The sequence below is a fragment of the Cryptosporidium bovis genome (genome assembly GCF_009768925.1).
Source record: "Cryptosporidium bovis isolate 45015 chromosome Unknown contig_5, whole genome shotgun sequence".
NCBI lineage: Eukaryota > Apicomplexa > Conoidasida > Eucoccidiorida > Cryptosporidiidae > Cryptosporidium > Cryptosporidium bovis.
Window position 1 is genome coordinate 82,801 of NW_027125048.1, and position 15,179 is coordinate 97,979.

A 15,179-nucleotide genomic window follows, 5' to 3' on the forward strand; every position below is an offset into this window, starting at 1 on the left:
ATTTTTATGTAAAAATATAAAAATTATTTTCAGATAAATGATTTTATTTTTTTACTATTTGAAGCAAATAAGCATTAACTGAAAATTTTATATTTGCAACATGAGAAGGCGGGTACTACGTTATAATAAAATCTTGGTCTTGAACTGACATAACTAGTTTAAAAATGAGGAAAATATACTATCCTTTCGTTTTAATGATAATTAGTCTTTTATATCCGATAAGTATGGAAAAAAGAAGGCAATTAATGTCTTCTTCAGAAATAATATCATCTACAGAGACCAACTTATCTTATTTTTATAAATTTATATCCATTTTATCCTCAAAAGAAACAGTACCAGTGAAAAACAAATGTAATATTGCTTTGAAAAACCTAAATTCATTAATATCTGTGGTAGAAAAAGGTAATATACCCATTAATATTGTAACACTGTTAGCGATTAATGGTATACTTTGGCATCCAGATCCATGTAACAATCCTATTGAAATACATAAATATTTGGAACTTTACAATGCAATAAAGTCGACTCCGCTATTTACAGATCCTTTGTTGAATTTAAAGAGTGAAACTATTGAAAACAAAAGTTTCGCAATTAGTAAAAGTACCAACACTTCGAATAGAACAGAATCTATCCCAAGTCCCTCCAAAAATGTGATAAAAAAGGGAAAAATAGCATTTAATTCAAATGTTACCAAATATCTAGATAGTGATGAAATTGCAGCCAACAAAACGGGCTCCGCTCCCAAAGTTAATGTCACAAAGGTTGAAACTGCCCCATTTAACGACACAGATTCAAATCTGGAATATGAACGCCAAAATCTTGGATCAAGAAAAGTTGAATTAGAGAAGGAGTTGCAAGCTCTTTCCAATATAAAACCTGTTTCAAGTAAATCAAATGACTTTAAATGTAAACTTGAGCAAATTTATAGTGAGAGAATTCAATGAAACAAGTTATTTTTACGTATTTTATAATATTAATACAAATAAAGTATAACATCTTTTTGATGGAGATTATTAATAGTTTTTCAATTTCTTTTAGCTGTGCAAACTAATGTTATTTATGGCGGTACACTTTTCTGATCTGAATCTAATATTTATTTCATTGAATGTTTGAGAAGGGAATTAATGCGTTCAATAATTAATGTAATAATCATTCATTCCTTAATTCTGTTCTCATTTGGAACTGGTGTTGTATTTTCATCTAGGAATGCAAGGAATATCATAACCAGAATTCAATCAGGTATTTCAAAAAATAAAATTTCGAATAGAAAAGAATTAGATTCGGGAACGAAGAGTGACGCTTGCAAAATTAAGGTATGCCTAAATGAGAATCACCTGAAATCAATTAACTATATTAGACGTTATCAGCTACTTGGTGACGATGATAGAAGCAAAATTAGTGAATTAAGTGCAAAATCTATGAAAGAAAGGTGTATTCTGTCTTTCAGTGGACTAACTTACAGCATTCCGCAAAAAACTGAATGTAGTTGGAAAGATGTATATCTAAAACAAAAACGTTCCATTCCATTATGTGAAAGGCTATTGTTACAGGGAACTCAATTATCAATTAGGGCAAGTATAAAACAATCTGATAATAGTTATTCAGCTGGAATAAACATAAATAAATATGTAATAAGCACTCGAAATACAATTAACTTACAAGATATTATGAAGGAATATATAAATAATGTTAAAACTGCCAAAAGCCCTGCAATCACCGAAACAGGAGCTCTAAGAAAAATTTCAGATGTAACAGTTAAAAGTGAGAAAAAGGAACCTATATTTGATCCAGTTAATGCAATTATTGAAAAAATTTCTGCAGAAATGAAGCAAAAATCTGCCTTAGAACAAGCCATGATTAGTGTTCCAGTCCCTCCAACTAATCGAATATATACTTTTGATGGTGAGAGCCACAGTGAAACCAGAAACGTAAAAGATTTATTTAGTCACAATATTCCGGATATTCAAGGAGCACCTGGAACAGAGCCATTTCATAAAAAAATGTTAAGGGAACCTAGGAGGTTGCCTCCAGGCTCTGAAGATGAGATGAGAAGATATGTGGCATCTAAAGTTCGTATTACACATTCGAGTGATTCAAAGAGAAATACCTAAATTGACAATTGTAACTTCGCAGATAAGCTAGAATACAAATTTTGACAACACAAGCAAAGGTTTTTTATATAACTATGAAATGTTTTTAATATATAGCATTATTTAAACGTCTCTCTAACACCATTATATTGCACTATTGAACATTAATAAATCTAATACTTTTATTTTTATACAATTTGGAATAAATAACTTTTTTCAATCCAAGAAAAAAAAGGGTTTCTTAAAGTGAAATACAGATCCCACTCAAATAGAAATGTAATCATCTTGATCTCCCCCTAAGACCTGGATTCTCAATATTTGATGTTCCTTCGCAGTTGCTCATGTTATCTGAGCTTTTAAAAATTGTAGAATTATTTGCTGCTTTATCTTCTTGGAGTGTGTCATTTTCATCCTTCATAAAACGGATTAATTCTTTCTCATAATTGTCGCTTAATCCATGTTCTGTAGAACTCAAATTCATATATTCATCACTTGTGATTAAAGTCGTATTTACCACGTAACTTCTATTCAATCTAGAAAATAGACTTGAATTAACAATCATCATAAGGTCAGCTGTATCATTCATTTCTGATAAGTAGTCATCAATAGTGAAATTCATAAATTCATATTTTAGATCCGTTTTGTCAGTACCCTGCTCCGCCATAGATTCTGTACTAGTTCCATTACTAGCACAGCTTTCTTCAGGGAAGAAAATTAATTTCTTTTTTATTTTTCCTTTTTTCCTTTTACCTCTCACCACTTCAGCAACCTCATTGTTTGTCGCGCTCTGAAGATGATTATATCCCAAATGACTAATTGAATTATATTCCATTTCTCCTCTGAATTCTTTTCCAAAAGTGTATATAACTCTAAAGAGTCTTAGAAAAGCATTAAAAAAGCCCATAGAACTTGAAAATATACTCCCTTCTGGAGATACATTAGATTCAATTGGAGTAATAATGCATATCAGTAAAAACAAAGGTGTCAGAATGTAAAAATTCATATCTGCAATTTTTCATCACCAAAATTATATTAGGCAGGTGCGGTACCGCAATTAAGCTACCCTTGTAAAGCACTTTTTTTCGTTTTTATGCATTGTAACTTGAATATGTGATTAAATAATCTAAATATTCCAATATCTTCCAAATAATACCAAATGTGTTAATTTTGTTTATTTTTTTACTGAAGACGGTTTTTTTATTTAAGAAGAAATTCTTATGATTAATTTGTGTTCATATTTCAAATAATTGTGTACATTAAATTTGATTTTTATCTACGTAGCAACGACGAATAAAGCCTTGACTGTGCTAATCGTTATACTTCGACACCTTATAAAGATACTTAATATGTAGTTTTTTTCATATATAAATTGATGTGTCGAATTTCTCATAACCATTTTGCTTCAATTGAATATAAAATATCAAACAAAAATAAATTTTCGGTTCAAAAATATTATTTCGCGGCAATTGGTGATCAACGGTCACCTTTTAACAACAAAAAAAGTAATTATAACCCTGTCAGATAAACAATTACAAATATTTATTTAAAAGTATTGTTTAGCTTCTAAATAGTAGATGCTGTGTCCGGAGAAAAGTCCCCTGAACTTATGGTTCGTATCTCACCACCTATTATTAGCGGATCTTTCATATCTGACTTAAATCTCAAGTATTCGATAATCTCAAAGATAAAGAGAGCAAATACCAATATCGAAAATACAGCTGCGAATGTTAAGAAACCCCAAATAACAGTATTCAAAGTTGTTATTGAACAACTTGTCAAACCATATACAACAAGTTCATTATCTATAAGCAGTTCCTCGGAGTTTGTAACATTCAATAACATATGCTCTTCACCTGAGTTAAAAACTATGGAATATAAATTAAAAACTGCCATACTTGCTTTGCCTTTACCAGAAATGCATATTTTTTGACATGTATTTATATTAAATATTGGAGTCACGCATTTTTGTACACCAACCGGTTGATAATCCGGAACCTTAATATCTTCACCGAAAATATGTACCGTGTTGCTATTTACTAATTTTGGTTTATCAATAGGTTTTTTTGTTTTGTACGGATTTTCTCCTAATGGATCAGAAATATAGGTTGTATAATATCCGGGCTCTGAAGAGTTAAATACGGAGGAGATAAATATATTAGAACTGAGTCTATAAACATCAATAAGTAAAATCTGTTCATTTTGAGTTTTAGAACAAACAGCAATAATTAGGAAGGAGATGATTACAGTAACTGTTCCAATTATAGATATCATTTAATCCCAAACTAAAATTTATAACTACTCTTAAGCACACATTTTACTGAGTCACACAAATTTTATATTCAGTTATAGATATACAATGTAAGGGAAAATATACATTTCTAAAAGTCCACAACTTCATATTCATACATTTAAAAAAAAAGCAACATTAACATTCAATAAGTCGATACCAATCAATTAAGAAGTGGATTTCTTATATTGCAACTTCTTTGTTAGATCAGTGCAAAATAGATTCCACAACATCTGTCATGTCCCAACGACATACGTAAGATGAACTAAATTCATATTAATAGATACAAAACACAATATTTGGCAGATTTGTTGTAAACAAAAAATCAGAAATTGCCAAATTAATCTGGAATAAATTCTCTTCGGGAAAAAAATTATTTTTTATCGCAAAATGAGGTCATTAAGTTTACTTGCATTTGTCTTGGCATTAAATGGCGTTCTCTGCACCAACTTTAGAACACTCACAGATACACACAAGGTAGAAGATGTAGCTGAAAGTCCAGCTGAAGGTGTTGATAACTCATCTAATTCACATGAAACTCAAAGTTCAACTGAAAATGTTATCCTAGAGCAAGAGAGACCTGTCTTATTAAATACAATTCCGCAAACAAAATCAAAGCACATATTGTTCGTCAATTCAACTGGATTATTTACAAATGTGACGGTTGAACTCACAGCAACCATACCAATTGCAATGGTTAGCCCTGAAAACGACTCAATACATCGCATTTTGTCTCATGGCAATGTTGAAGGTTTAAATACAGAGGAAGTAGTTGGAATGGTTTCAAACAGCAGTGAGCTACAATATGATGTTGAGGATATGATTAGGAGAGCTTTTGGGTTATTAGGTAATACTTCAATTGCGGTTGAGCAACCTAATTCCATTGAATCAAGTTGAACAATCGCGACGTCTCGAGACTAATTCAAAAACGTGTGTTTCACAGGACTTTGAGAGGTAAATACAACTGGGGTTGCCACTTTAGTTCTTTTTATGAGATAACCTAGAATTATTGCTAACTTGATTGTTTTCATTATCTTATGTACGTTCTCTTCCACTTGAAGCTTTTTTTTTGTCGCGCATGCGTAAAATATGTCATGTCGTGTGTGCCAATTATTTTTCATTATTGTGGACGACATTCAAATAACTCATCCGTGATTAAGGTCAGTACTCAGTTCGTATTCTTTTGAGTGGGTTTTGTCGCAATGATATCGTTTATTAGAATAATTTCTTTTATGGCTGTTAACTTGGGTTTTGTACTTTCAAGGAGTAGAAAACATGACTCGGGTTTTAGAGGAAATAAAAGCGTGATTAGTGAATCGGTCTGTGATTTTACTCTATTTTGTAGGAACCCCAAGAGCACTCTTCATGAGCAGTTGCATTGCGATTTAGAAGAAATTTTTAGGAATAATTCAAATTTCTCCGGGACGATAACACTCTTTTCAAATGGGACACAAAGCTCACTTGAAGTAATTGAAGGCTCTGGGATACATCGCTTATCGGAAGTGAACTCTCTAATTATTCGCACTGTAGAAGAAACGATAAATAACACTATTAGCGATTTATTTCTTGGAAATGGCACGTTTTTTGACTTGAATCCCACTAAAAACAATTCAAACGGCACAATTGCACTAGAACCTGATTATGAACTAATTGGTAACATTAATGAATTATCTATTGTATATAATGATCTTGAGGCTGCGGGAATAGGTGACGTAGTTTCTTATAACAGTGGTTATTCGGATGAACTTTTGAACAATGCCATAGGTGACAATTTGACCGACATTAATGGTGATTTAATATTAGATGAGCTGCTTGCCCAGAATTTCAATTCCACGTTGATGGTTCTTGAGGAAGTAGCTGAACAAATACCTGATCTTAGAGAATTGTACAAATTTGTTAGAAATGAACAAGAAAATGTATCTATTAGAGACTTACTAAAGGTTTCTACTAGGTTAATGAGGGGGTTACATTCTATTGATAATAGTGGTATCGATGAATCAAACCTAGAAAAGTTGAAGGATAGATTGTCCGAGTCTGAAATAGAAAATCTGAAGACTCAGGAATCTAAAGTTAGCAACACTACGAAACCGTGGTATGAGCCACTTAAGAAGTTTGGAATTAGTGTTATAACAGGAAAAAGTCCTATTTTTTCACTTATCGTTTCTATTGTTGAGTCGGTTATTGGGATCTCCCCGATAGGTTCAATTATTAATGTTATTGTCCGTGTTATTGCAGCAATAGTGACATTGATAAGTGACTTAATTCAAAGAAAGAAAAATAATTCAAATTTGGTCAGAACCTTGAAGTCACTTGATTCATTTGATGCTTCTCCTTCTTCTAAAATTTCGCTTGCGAATAAATTGATCGATAGAATTGCTAAAAATGCATATGAAATTGAAAAATCACAATATCATTTAAGATGTCTTTACAAAGACCTGTCTGGACTTGCACACAATGCAGATCAGAATCTATTTACTCTGGAAGATGAATTGTTAAGAGAAAAATTAAATAGCATTCTAAATTCAACACTCACTAGTATATCTTCAAGTAATCCATTTGGTCATCCCAGTAATAATAGTAGCAAGAATTCTCTTTTGATCTCAGATAACGTCGGTTCAAGATTATTAGTCGATATTAGTTCTTTATCAAGATCTAGTCTACTATCTGGTTATGGGTTTAAAGAGCTAGCGACGGATATTGAATCATACTTAGACAAGTCATATAATTTGGCTTGGGAAGACTCAAATACTATGAGAAACCTTGAAGACGTTGAAATTTCTTCAAATATCACTAATTCAACATCTGTAACGTCAAAGCCAAAATGGTACGATGGGCTTATTCAGTTTTCAAAGAAGATTGCAGGAATCAGTGGAATAACATCCATGCTTGACATGCTTCTAGAATTATTTACAGTTATATTTGCAAATTCTACCCAAGCGGAGTCAATATTATCTGTTCTAAAGTTGGTAGTTTATCTCATAAAATCTATATTTAGCATATTTGGAAATATAGCATCTAGTAGAAATTTAATCGATGTTACCAGAGTTATTCCAGAGAGAATTGCAAATGATCGCAACTTATTGCAATCAACACTTGGAAAAATACAGGAACATATGAACTCGATTGAAAGGGAGAGGTTGTTGGTTAATTCTCAGATAGTGAACATTCTGGAAATCCCGATTTTAAATGAACGCCAAATCGGACCTGAATTTGAAAGTAATATTATTTCCACCGAGTCTGTAATGAAAACGGCAGGAGCCTATCTTGTAAACGAAAGGCTTCTTTTATCATCAGAATCGAATTTAATGTCAACAGAAATCAATTTCAAAACATGGATTGAAAAAGTAGGATCATTCTTTGATAATTCGTACGAGAAAGTAAAGAGTATAATAAAGAGTATTTTTGAGACAATATTTAAAGGAAGTAAAATTGTTGTATTTATTGATAAGCTGATTGATTTGATCATCTCTGTTGTGAGATCGATATACAATGCATTCAAAAACAAAAGTACTCAGAGACTATTGATTATGTCAATTGAAAATTGCGATGATCACGAAATACAAGAAGTACTCCATGAACACCTAGAAAAAACATTAAAGAATGAGGGTTCACTCGTCATGAGATTATTGAATTAGTTTTAATTTTTTAGCCTTGATTTTTTTACAAGATACGATATCTTTGGCGGAAAAGATACATTTTGCGCCACTGTCAAATTGTAATAAAATCACTTCTTACTAAACTTTGACATAAATAATGATAGGGCGATTAATCATATTCTTCATTATTAATTTATCATTTTCCCTTTCTGAGAAGGCCTTATCTCCATATGGCTGCTATTCCGTGATTGGTTCCCTGCCTCCTCCAACGAAGCTTCTAAAGTCGACCACCCCGATCCAACAGATTGAATCGGAATCTGAAAATCTAAATATCATATGTATATCATTAGTTAGGGGTGCAGAACTAAAGAGTAGTGTCTTTTCTGGGCAGACTATCGATATATCTGGTCCAAAAAGTGGTATAAGCTTGCTTTTACAGAAGAAAGAGATTTTAACAGGATTGTATGGTTCAAGTTTGGAACAAGTAATTGTATCTACTTGCAGCAGGGCGGTTATATATGCAATATCCGAATCAAATACCGTGTTGATTCAGTTTCAGGCTTTTCTTGCCTTGACTTGTCTGGAAGTTGCGAAACACCTGAAACCGGTATTTAGGGTGCCTACCACTCACCCTAGTGTTAGTACTCCCGAGATGGATTTTTCGAAACTTGGAATGGGTGTACCTCTGAGCAAAAGGCCGTATGAATGTAGATTTGATTCTCCCACTTTTGTAAAAGATGGGAATAAGATAAATTATAAAAAGAAGCTGATTCAGTGGTCTTGTTTTTCAAAAGTTGAAAAACTTCTGGTATTTAGTGTATGTGATCAAAAAGAAATTTCTGAAAAGACTGTCGTTTCTTTTGTCTCAGATGTTGATATTAATAGTGAGAAATTTGCTATAAAATCTCCCTGTAATGGTACCATTATTGGAAGTTTTCAAGGGATCTTTACTTCCAATGAATTATTCCTTAGAATCGAATGCATAGAAGATAACATACAAATAATGTTGCATGGAGGTGGAGATTCAGCAAATTCTAAAACAGATATTAAATAACTTTATTGGTAATCACAAATACTTATGTAAATTATTGTCAAAAAAAATTTTATAATATGGTGCTCAACTCTATTTTCCCGATACTCCAGTTTGGTGAAGATTGTAAACGCAACCAACTGAAGTCAGATACTGTAAATCTCTCAAGTGAGAGGAATTCGCAGTTATTCACATTTTTTTTCTTTAAATGATTTTCGTATTCTCGATAGTAATTCGAGTTCGTTTTTTCACGGAGATCAAAAGTAATATGCTTGCAATTCTCCATTAGAGGTGGAGTGCAACAAGAAAGCCAAACCTGCACTCCTTCTGAATTATGGAGTCTAATTTGCCTGCAAGTTACACATATTATGCAATTTTTACATTTGTTTATAAAAATACTGGTTGTTACAGGACCAACTAATATAGTGCAGCTACTTACGTCACTTATCTCCACTTTATCAACACCTGAAAGTATTTTTAATGTTGATTCGTGCACATTTTCTATCTTTAGTTCATTTGACAACTCTCCGCTTCTTAATTCTATATTCTTTTTTATTAAATTTGCTATACTTCCCAAGGGCATTTTTTTGATCAAAAATTTAAAGTTTCCCGGTTTTGTCCTATTTTCAAAAACGAAATGTTTAGTATTATACCTACAATTCTAAAAACCACTATTCTTTGTTTTTCAATTAACTATGTTATTTGCAATGGACCTACTACTGTAAATGAATTCCTTCCTTTTGTTTCTGCTGGTTCTGCAATTACTTCTTGCATTTTTACTTTTTCAAATTCAATCATTGCGTACAAAAGGGCATACGAAACTAAGAGAAAAAATAAGGGATTTTCTGATGGTATTTCCCAGTCAATCCTTAAAAGCAAAGAAAATAAATTAAGGGGTAAGGTTTTCATTGAAAATAAAGATGAAACACCCTATTCTGATATTTTTCCTCCTCCAATTAAAACTAACGGCACAATAGAAACAAATATCACAGAATTGATGGAGGATTTTAATTCACTTAAAGATATTTCAATGATTAATAGTTCAAATTTACTTGTAAATGTTACAGTTTTTGATGAAGAGAGTAATTTTACAAACTCAAACTATAGCTCGAAAATTATTTCACTAGGTGGAGATGATTTTATGTTTGATTTACAAAGCTATAATTTTGTTATACAGAACGAGAGTAAAGTTAAATGTTCTGAAAATATTACAGATACATAATTTTTACATTCACTACGCACATTTTCTACCTTTGTTTTAATTAGTATACATCCCGAGTAAATGCATTGGTTGAAAATACATTCAGGTAAGAGATTCTTATGCTAATTATTAATGACTCATGTTAGCCGTATAATATATATCCTAAAAGTTATTACCTTTTAAAACTTATTTTTAATATTGCAATAATATACAATACACTTAAGCGCATGACTCTAAGTAGGGGGATTTCAGGATATAATGGGTGTAATAATGGAATTTTTTAAATAAAAATTTATTTGTTCTAACATTATTTATTTGAATTTTTTCTTCTAAAATGAAAATTTTTAGTGGAATTTTTGTTTGTCAAATTCTGCTAACACTTTCTATTTTTTGTTGTGCATTAGATGCAAGTGGTACATTTGTTGAAAGTAGTCAAAATAATCTTTTGAAAAAAATAGAGTCGATTATTCAAAAATACGAATACAACCTTGAGAATTATAACAAAGAAATATTAATAAATAGATTTAACAGCTTGAAAGATAGAACAGAGAAAAAAAGCATTGCAACTGGAATTGATACTGCAATTAGTCTACTCTTAGATGACAGTACATATGAATTTGAAAATGAAATAGATACTATTCTAGAGTTAAAAAATGATACAAGCGACATTCTCAGCACCAAAATTCATTCAATATTGACTGATTTCTTTCATTCGGCGTTTAATCAAAGTGGTAAATCAGAAACTATTCAAAATAGTGAAAGAATACTGCAATTAAATCAATCCACCGATAGTAACAAGACCTCACAAAACATTTTATTACGAAAATACAACGATTCTGATTTATTAACGCCAACTCAAAACAAAAATATTCCAAATTATTATATTAGACCATATTATAATAATGGCATAATTATGGGAAATATACCAATTAACGCACAACCTCCACCGTCAAATGAAAAAGGATTATCAGGGATGTTTAGTATCTCGAACCCTGCATTTAGAATGATAATTTCAACTGTTCTAATGTGTTTGGGTAGTACTCCATATGGTGCAATTTCCATTTTGATTGTCGTTACTGTTTATTCACTCATAGAAATTGTGATAAAATATTTTAACAATAAATTTAAGAAAAAAAATGTTTTAAATTCAATTAAAAAATCTTCTATTGCAAACACAAGTAAAAAATTCAATTCATTTACAAATTCAACTGAAAAAACAAGTAAAAATGTAACAGGTACTATAAATAACTCACTAAGAAATCTTAAAAGTAAAATTACAATTTCTGAAGACACACTAGATTTGTTTTTCAATTCTATTGAAAGTAATGCCAGAGAAAATATATTTATAGAGGAAAAAATTAATTATTTTGTCGGCAATTTAAGTGATTTTGTGTCTTCAGATTACTTATATAGTTTAAACAAGGATTTTAATAAAGTGAAATTATTTGATATATTATTAAATACAACAATTAATGTTCTAGGTTACAAAAAAGATTATTTGGAAAACATTAATTCAAAATATAATGATAAGAGTCGTTGGGAAGTACTTGATTTTGAAGATGATAGTTTATCCCCTGTTGACAACTTACCAGAATGGTACAAAAAAATTTGTCTATTAAGCATTATTTCAAAAAAAGAATATAGACTACTAGAAGAATATTATTCAGATGAAATTTGGATTCCAGTAAATTATATTAAGAAAAATGAGTCGAGTGACCAATTTCTAGAAACAAATTATGATATAGATAACGAAGATTTAACTTTAGATAGAAATTACTATGAAATGGACACTACTGGAAAGGGGCCATTAAGAATGAAAAATAATTCTCTCGATTTGAGTAGTACTGAACAACTTTTAAACGAGATGAGAAATAGTATAAATAATAACAAAAGTGATTATCAATTATATAAAAACAGTAATTTAGAAATAAAATGGTACGATAGAATGATAACATACTCGATTCAAACATACAAACAAAATGGAATAAGAGGTGTAATAATAATGATTTTAGATATTTTTTCTGCAATATTCAGTGCAACACCTATCGGTTATTTGATAACAACACTAATAAGGTTAATTGCGTTTATGACAGACAAACTCATTCAACTCTCAAGAAGAAGGAAAAACCAACGGTTATTGTCACGTATGATTTTGGAATTCCCAGATATTTTCAGTGACGAACATTTGATTATGGTTTCTGAGGAAATGAGACAAATTGGCATTGATTGTAATGCAATCATCGATTCAATAATGAGTCTATTCAAAAATTTGAACAATAATTTGATTAGATATAATCCCTATATAAATAAAGTCTTAATATCAAAAAATGAAAAAAAAATGCTTAGGATATTACAAAGTAAATCTTTGCAACATAAATCAAGCAATAAATCCCAAGTTAGCGTTGATGACACGTGGACTTTATCTGAAAATACGAACATCGAAGGTTTGAAGGATCAAAAGGAAGTAGATCAAGTAATCAATGAAGAATACGTTGATATAACTTCAGAAGCAATAAAGGGAGCAAAGAAACAAGAAAGTGCCAAAAGTAAATCTGTTAAAAACTCTTTTCAAGATATGATCGGTGGATTGAAGAGTTTTCTATTAAATATATTTAGAATTGTTTTTGGAGGTGCAGGTGAACTATGGGAATTGATAAAAGGTATACTTTCGAGAATAATAGATTTTATTAAAACACTTTGGGATGCTATTAGAGGTGAGAAGAAGAGAAGACTGTTAATTGAATTGATCGAAGAAATGCCACAAAACTCAGTCGTTCATTCTGACCTATTCAATGTTATAATAAATGAAATGTAATCACAAACTATGCATTCGCATTCAAAAAAATCTAAGTGTTTATTTCTCTTTTTTTCATTGAATAAATTATCTAAATTAGATTTCTATATATTATATATTCCCTTTCGGTTTATATTGAAAGCTAGCATTGTTGACCCTTGTTTGTAAACACTGATAATACGAATATTAAACAAAATTTAAGGATACGTGAATTATTGAATTTTTGTTGGTGATACAATCCTTTGTATATGTAACAAAATGAAATAGGCTTACGCTTTTTTTTTTTTTTTTGTACCACTTTCCCTTGTAATTTTATCTTGATAAAAATATCTAGTGTGTGTGTAACACACCAGAGATGCCACGATAATTCTAATTCAAATATATATTGGAAACAGGTGTTATTTTTCAGAAATGACAAACACAAGGCATTTACCAATAATACTTCTGTCTTTAATCCTTTATGTACACTATTGCCTTTCAGAAGAGGTGTATTCCGAATCTAATAATGGTCTTTTTGAAAATAAAGGTGAATACATAAAGGGACATCAAAGTATCATAAGTGAGAATAAAATCGAAAGAACAATTGAATTCAATTGTAAAATGCTTTTTGAGTCAATTTATTTTGATAAATATTCCCAGAACCTTGTCAAATTACTTTTTTTTTTGGGTATAATTGACGAGTATGAGAAAATTTCGAAAAAAGACATTTTTTTTACAAATGGTAAAAAATCAAGAATTGAAAAGATAAATATTGATAACTTAGTGTCGCATGAACAAATAAATGTATTATTTGAAGGTAAAAATATTAACGAAAATAAGATAGAACTTAGCGAGTGTAGGGTCAATAAAAAAACAGGTATCCCACTTTTCAATATTGGCGAAAGCTTACTTCATTCAGCAGTTATTTCAGGAAGATTAAATATTGTGTTACTATTGATACTGTCCGGAATTGATGTAAACATTAAATTGATTAAGTCAGACTACGGCACCCTACCCATAGTTGGATCAGTGGGAGGTTATATAGGTGATCTAGAAGGTATGACACCTTTACATTACGTTTCATTGATTCAAAACCTTGAATCCATTGAAATAGCAAGCTTACTTTTAAAATATGGAGCAGATCCTAATTCAAGAGATAGATATAAAAGAACTCCACTACACACTGTTGGGTTATCACGTAACCTTCATCCAAAGAAAATAACTAAAATTCTTTTAGATGGAGGAGCGGACGTCAAAAAAAAAGATTTATCAAAATTAACTCCGTTACATTTTGCTGTCTCACGAAACAATGTACCTGTTGTGAGTTTACTTGTCTCACACAAAAGTAATATAAACATTAATGAAGAATTATTGGAGTATATCGTTGATTACAACGGAAATACACCGTTGCATATTGCAGCAATGTTTAATTCCGGTGATGTATTACCATTGATAATAAACAATAAAAATGATCCACTGACGGGGAATTTTCACGGATTATCTCCACTAGAAATTTCAACATTTCCTGTTGGATATAGAGCATTAAATTCAGAAGATATACCACCATTTGCCTTATCAGTATTACTATCTAATGTTAATATTAACTTACTTGAAAACTCGTTTTTGGAAAAAATTAGCGAATCCTTTTATAGAAGCATTAAAGGTGGTTACTTGCAAATACTAGAGAAAATATTGTTCCTAAATGGCCCAAAGTTGGACAACACACCCAAATTAAAAATTTACTTTGACATAAATAAAGGGATATCACTGGTAGAAAATAAAAATAAGAAAGTGGAAAACTACCTAAAATCATTCGGAACCGATATTTTGTGTCCAAATCCACCAGTCGTTTCAAATTCAAACTATAAATTGAGTGATACGGTTATAGGTGAACACATAAGAGTTGGAGATACAGTAACATATGAATGCCTTGAAGAATATAAATTGATAGGATACTCAACAATAACTTGTAATTTTGGTGATAATATGGCATTCTATGTCCCGGATCCACCATTCTGCTTAATGAAGAGAAAAAAAGACTTAGAAATTTCAGATAAAGAAGACAAACACTTATTTGTTTTATTGTTCTTTGGTATCCTATTAATTGTCTTAATGATTATATTAGTGTTAATATTACATACAAAAAAAAGAAGAGCCAATAGTATATCATATAAGCAGTTATAGTGGAAAAAATGAAATATT

At 30.7% G+C, this 15,179-nt stretch overlaps 11 protein-coding genes across 11 annotated transcripts; 8 read left to right on the plus strand and 3 right to left on the minus strand.

Moving 5' to 3' along the window:
* Positions 1-164: 164 nt before the first annotated feature.
* FG379_003010 (uncharacterized protein) lies at positions 165-944 on the plus strand (the record flags this gene model as incomplete). Its single annotated transcript, XM_067328640.1, has 1 exon — positions 165-944. One exon carries the CDS (start codon positions 165-167, stop codon positions 942-944), a length of 780 nt encoding a protein of 259 aa, XP_067182222.1.
* Positions 945-1,124: 180 nt separating this feature from the next.
* Positions 1,125-2,111, plus strand: FG379_003011 (uncharacterized protein; the record flags this gene model as incomplete). Its single annotated transcript, XM_067328641.1, has 1 exon — positions 1,125-2,111. The coding sequence occupies one exon, from the start codon at positions 1,125-1,127 to the stop codon at positions 2,109-2,111; it is 987 nt and encodes a 328-aa protein (XP_067182223.1).
* Positions 2,112-2,370: 259 nt separating this feature from the next.
* Positions 2,371-3,093, minus strand: FG379_003013 (uncharacterized protein; the record flags this gene model as incomplete). The annotated part of the gene is made up of 1 exon (XM_067328643.1): positions 2,371-3,093. One exon carries the CDS (start codon positions 3,091-3,093, stop codon positions 2,371-2,373), a length of 723 nt encoding a protein of 240 aa, XP_067182225.1.
* Positions 3,094-3,653: 560 nt separating this feature from the next.
* Positions 3,654-4,361, minus strand: FG379_003014 (uncharacterized protein; the record flags this gene model as incomplete). The annotated part of the gene is made up of 1 exon (XM_067328644.1): positions 3,654-4,361. One exon carries the CDS (start codon positions 4,359-4,361, stop codon positions 3,654-3,656), a length of 708 nt encoding a protein of 235 aa, XP_067182226.1.
* Positions 4,362-4,767: 406 nt separating this feature from the next.
* On the plus strand, positions 4,768-5,274 carry FG379_003015 (uncharacterized protein; the record flags this gene model as incomplete). The annotated part of the gene is made up of 1 exon (XM_067328645.1): positions 4,768-5,274. One exon carries the CDS (start codon positions 4,768-4,770, stop codon positions 5,272-5,274), a length of 507 nt encoding a protein of 168 aa, XP_067182227.1.
* Positions 5,275-5,579: 305 nt separating this feature from the next.
* FG379_003016 (uncharacterized protein) lies at positions 5,580-8,012 on the plus strand (the record flags this gene model as incomplete). Its single annotated transcript, XM_067328646.1, has 1 exon — positions 5,580-8,012. One exon carries the CDS (start codon positions 5,580-5,582, stop codon positions 8,010-8,012), a length of 2,433 nt encoding a protein of 810 aa, XP_067182228.1.
* Positions 8,013-8,130: 118 nt separating this feature from the next.
* FG379_003017 (uncharacterized protein) lies at positions 8,131-9,027 on the plus strand (the record flags this gene model as incomplete). The annotated part of the gene is made up of 1 exon (XM_067328647.1): positions 8,131-9,027. One exon carries the CDS (start codon positions 8,131-8,133, stop codon positions 9,025-9,027), a length of 897 nt encoding a protein of 298 aa, XP_067182229.1.
* A 49-nt stretch (positions 9,028-9,076) lies between these two features.
* On the minus strand, positions 9,077-9,586 carry FG379_003018 (uncharacterized protein; the record flags this gene model as incomplete). The annotated part of the gene is made up of 1 exon (XM_067328648.1): positions 9,077-9,586. The coding sequence occupies one exon, from the start codon at positions 9,584-9,586 to the stop codon at positions 9,077-9,079; it is 510 nt and encodes a 169-aa protein (XP_067182230.1).
* A 54-nt stretch (positions 9,587-9,640) lies between these two features.
* Positions 9,641-10,225, plus strand: FG379_003019 (uncharacterized protein; the record flags this gene model as incomplete). The annotated part of the gene is made up of 1 exon (XM_067328649.1): positions 9,641-10,225. One exon carries the CDS (start codon positions 9,641-9,643, stop codon positions 10,223-10,225), a length of 585 nt encoding a protein of 194 aa, XP_067182231.1.
* A 313-nt stretch (positions 10,226-10,538) lies between these two features.
* Positions 10,539-13,019, plus strand: FG379_003020 (uncharacterized protein; the record flags this gene model as incomplete). The annotated part of the gene is made up of 1 exon (XM_067328650.1): positions 10,539-13,019. The coding sequence occupies one exon, from the start codon at positions 10,539-10,541 to the stop codon at positions 13,017-13,019; it is 2,481 nt and encodes an 826-aa protein (XP_067182232.1).
* Positions 13,020-13,409: 390 nt separating this feature from the next.
* FG379_003021 (extracellular membrane associated with a signal peptide) lies at positions 13,410-15,161 on the plus strand (the record flags this gene model as incomplete). Its single annotated transcript, XM_067328651.1, has 1 exon — positions 13,410-15,161. One exon carries the CDS (start codon positions 13,410-13,412, stop codon positions 15,159-15,161), a length of 1,752 nt encoding a protein of 583 aa, XP_067182233.1.
* Between the last annotated feature and the right edge of the window lie 18 nt (positions 15,162-15,179).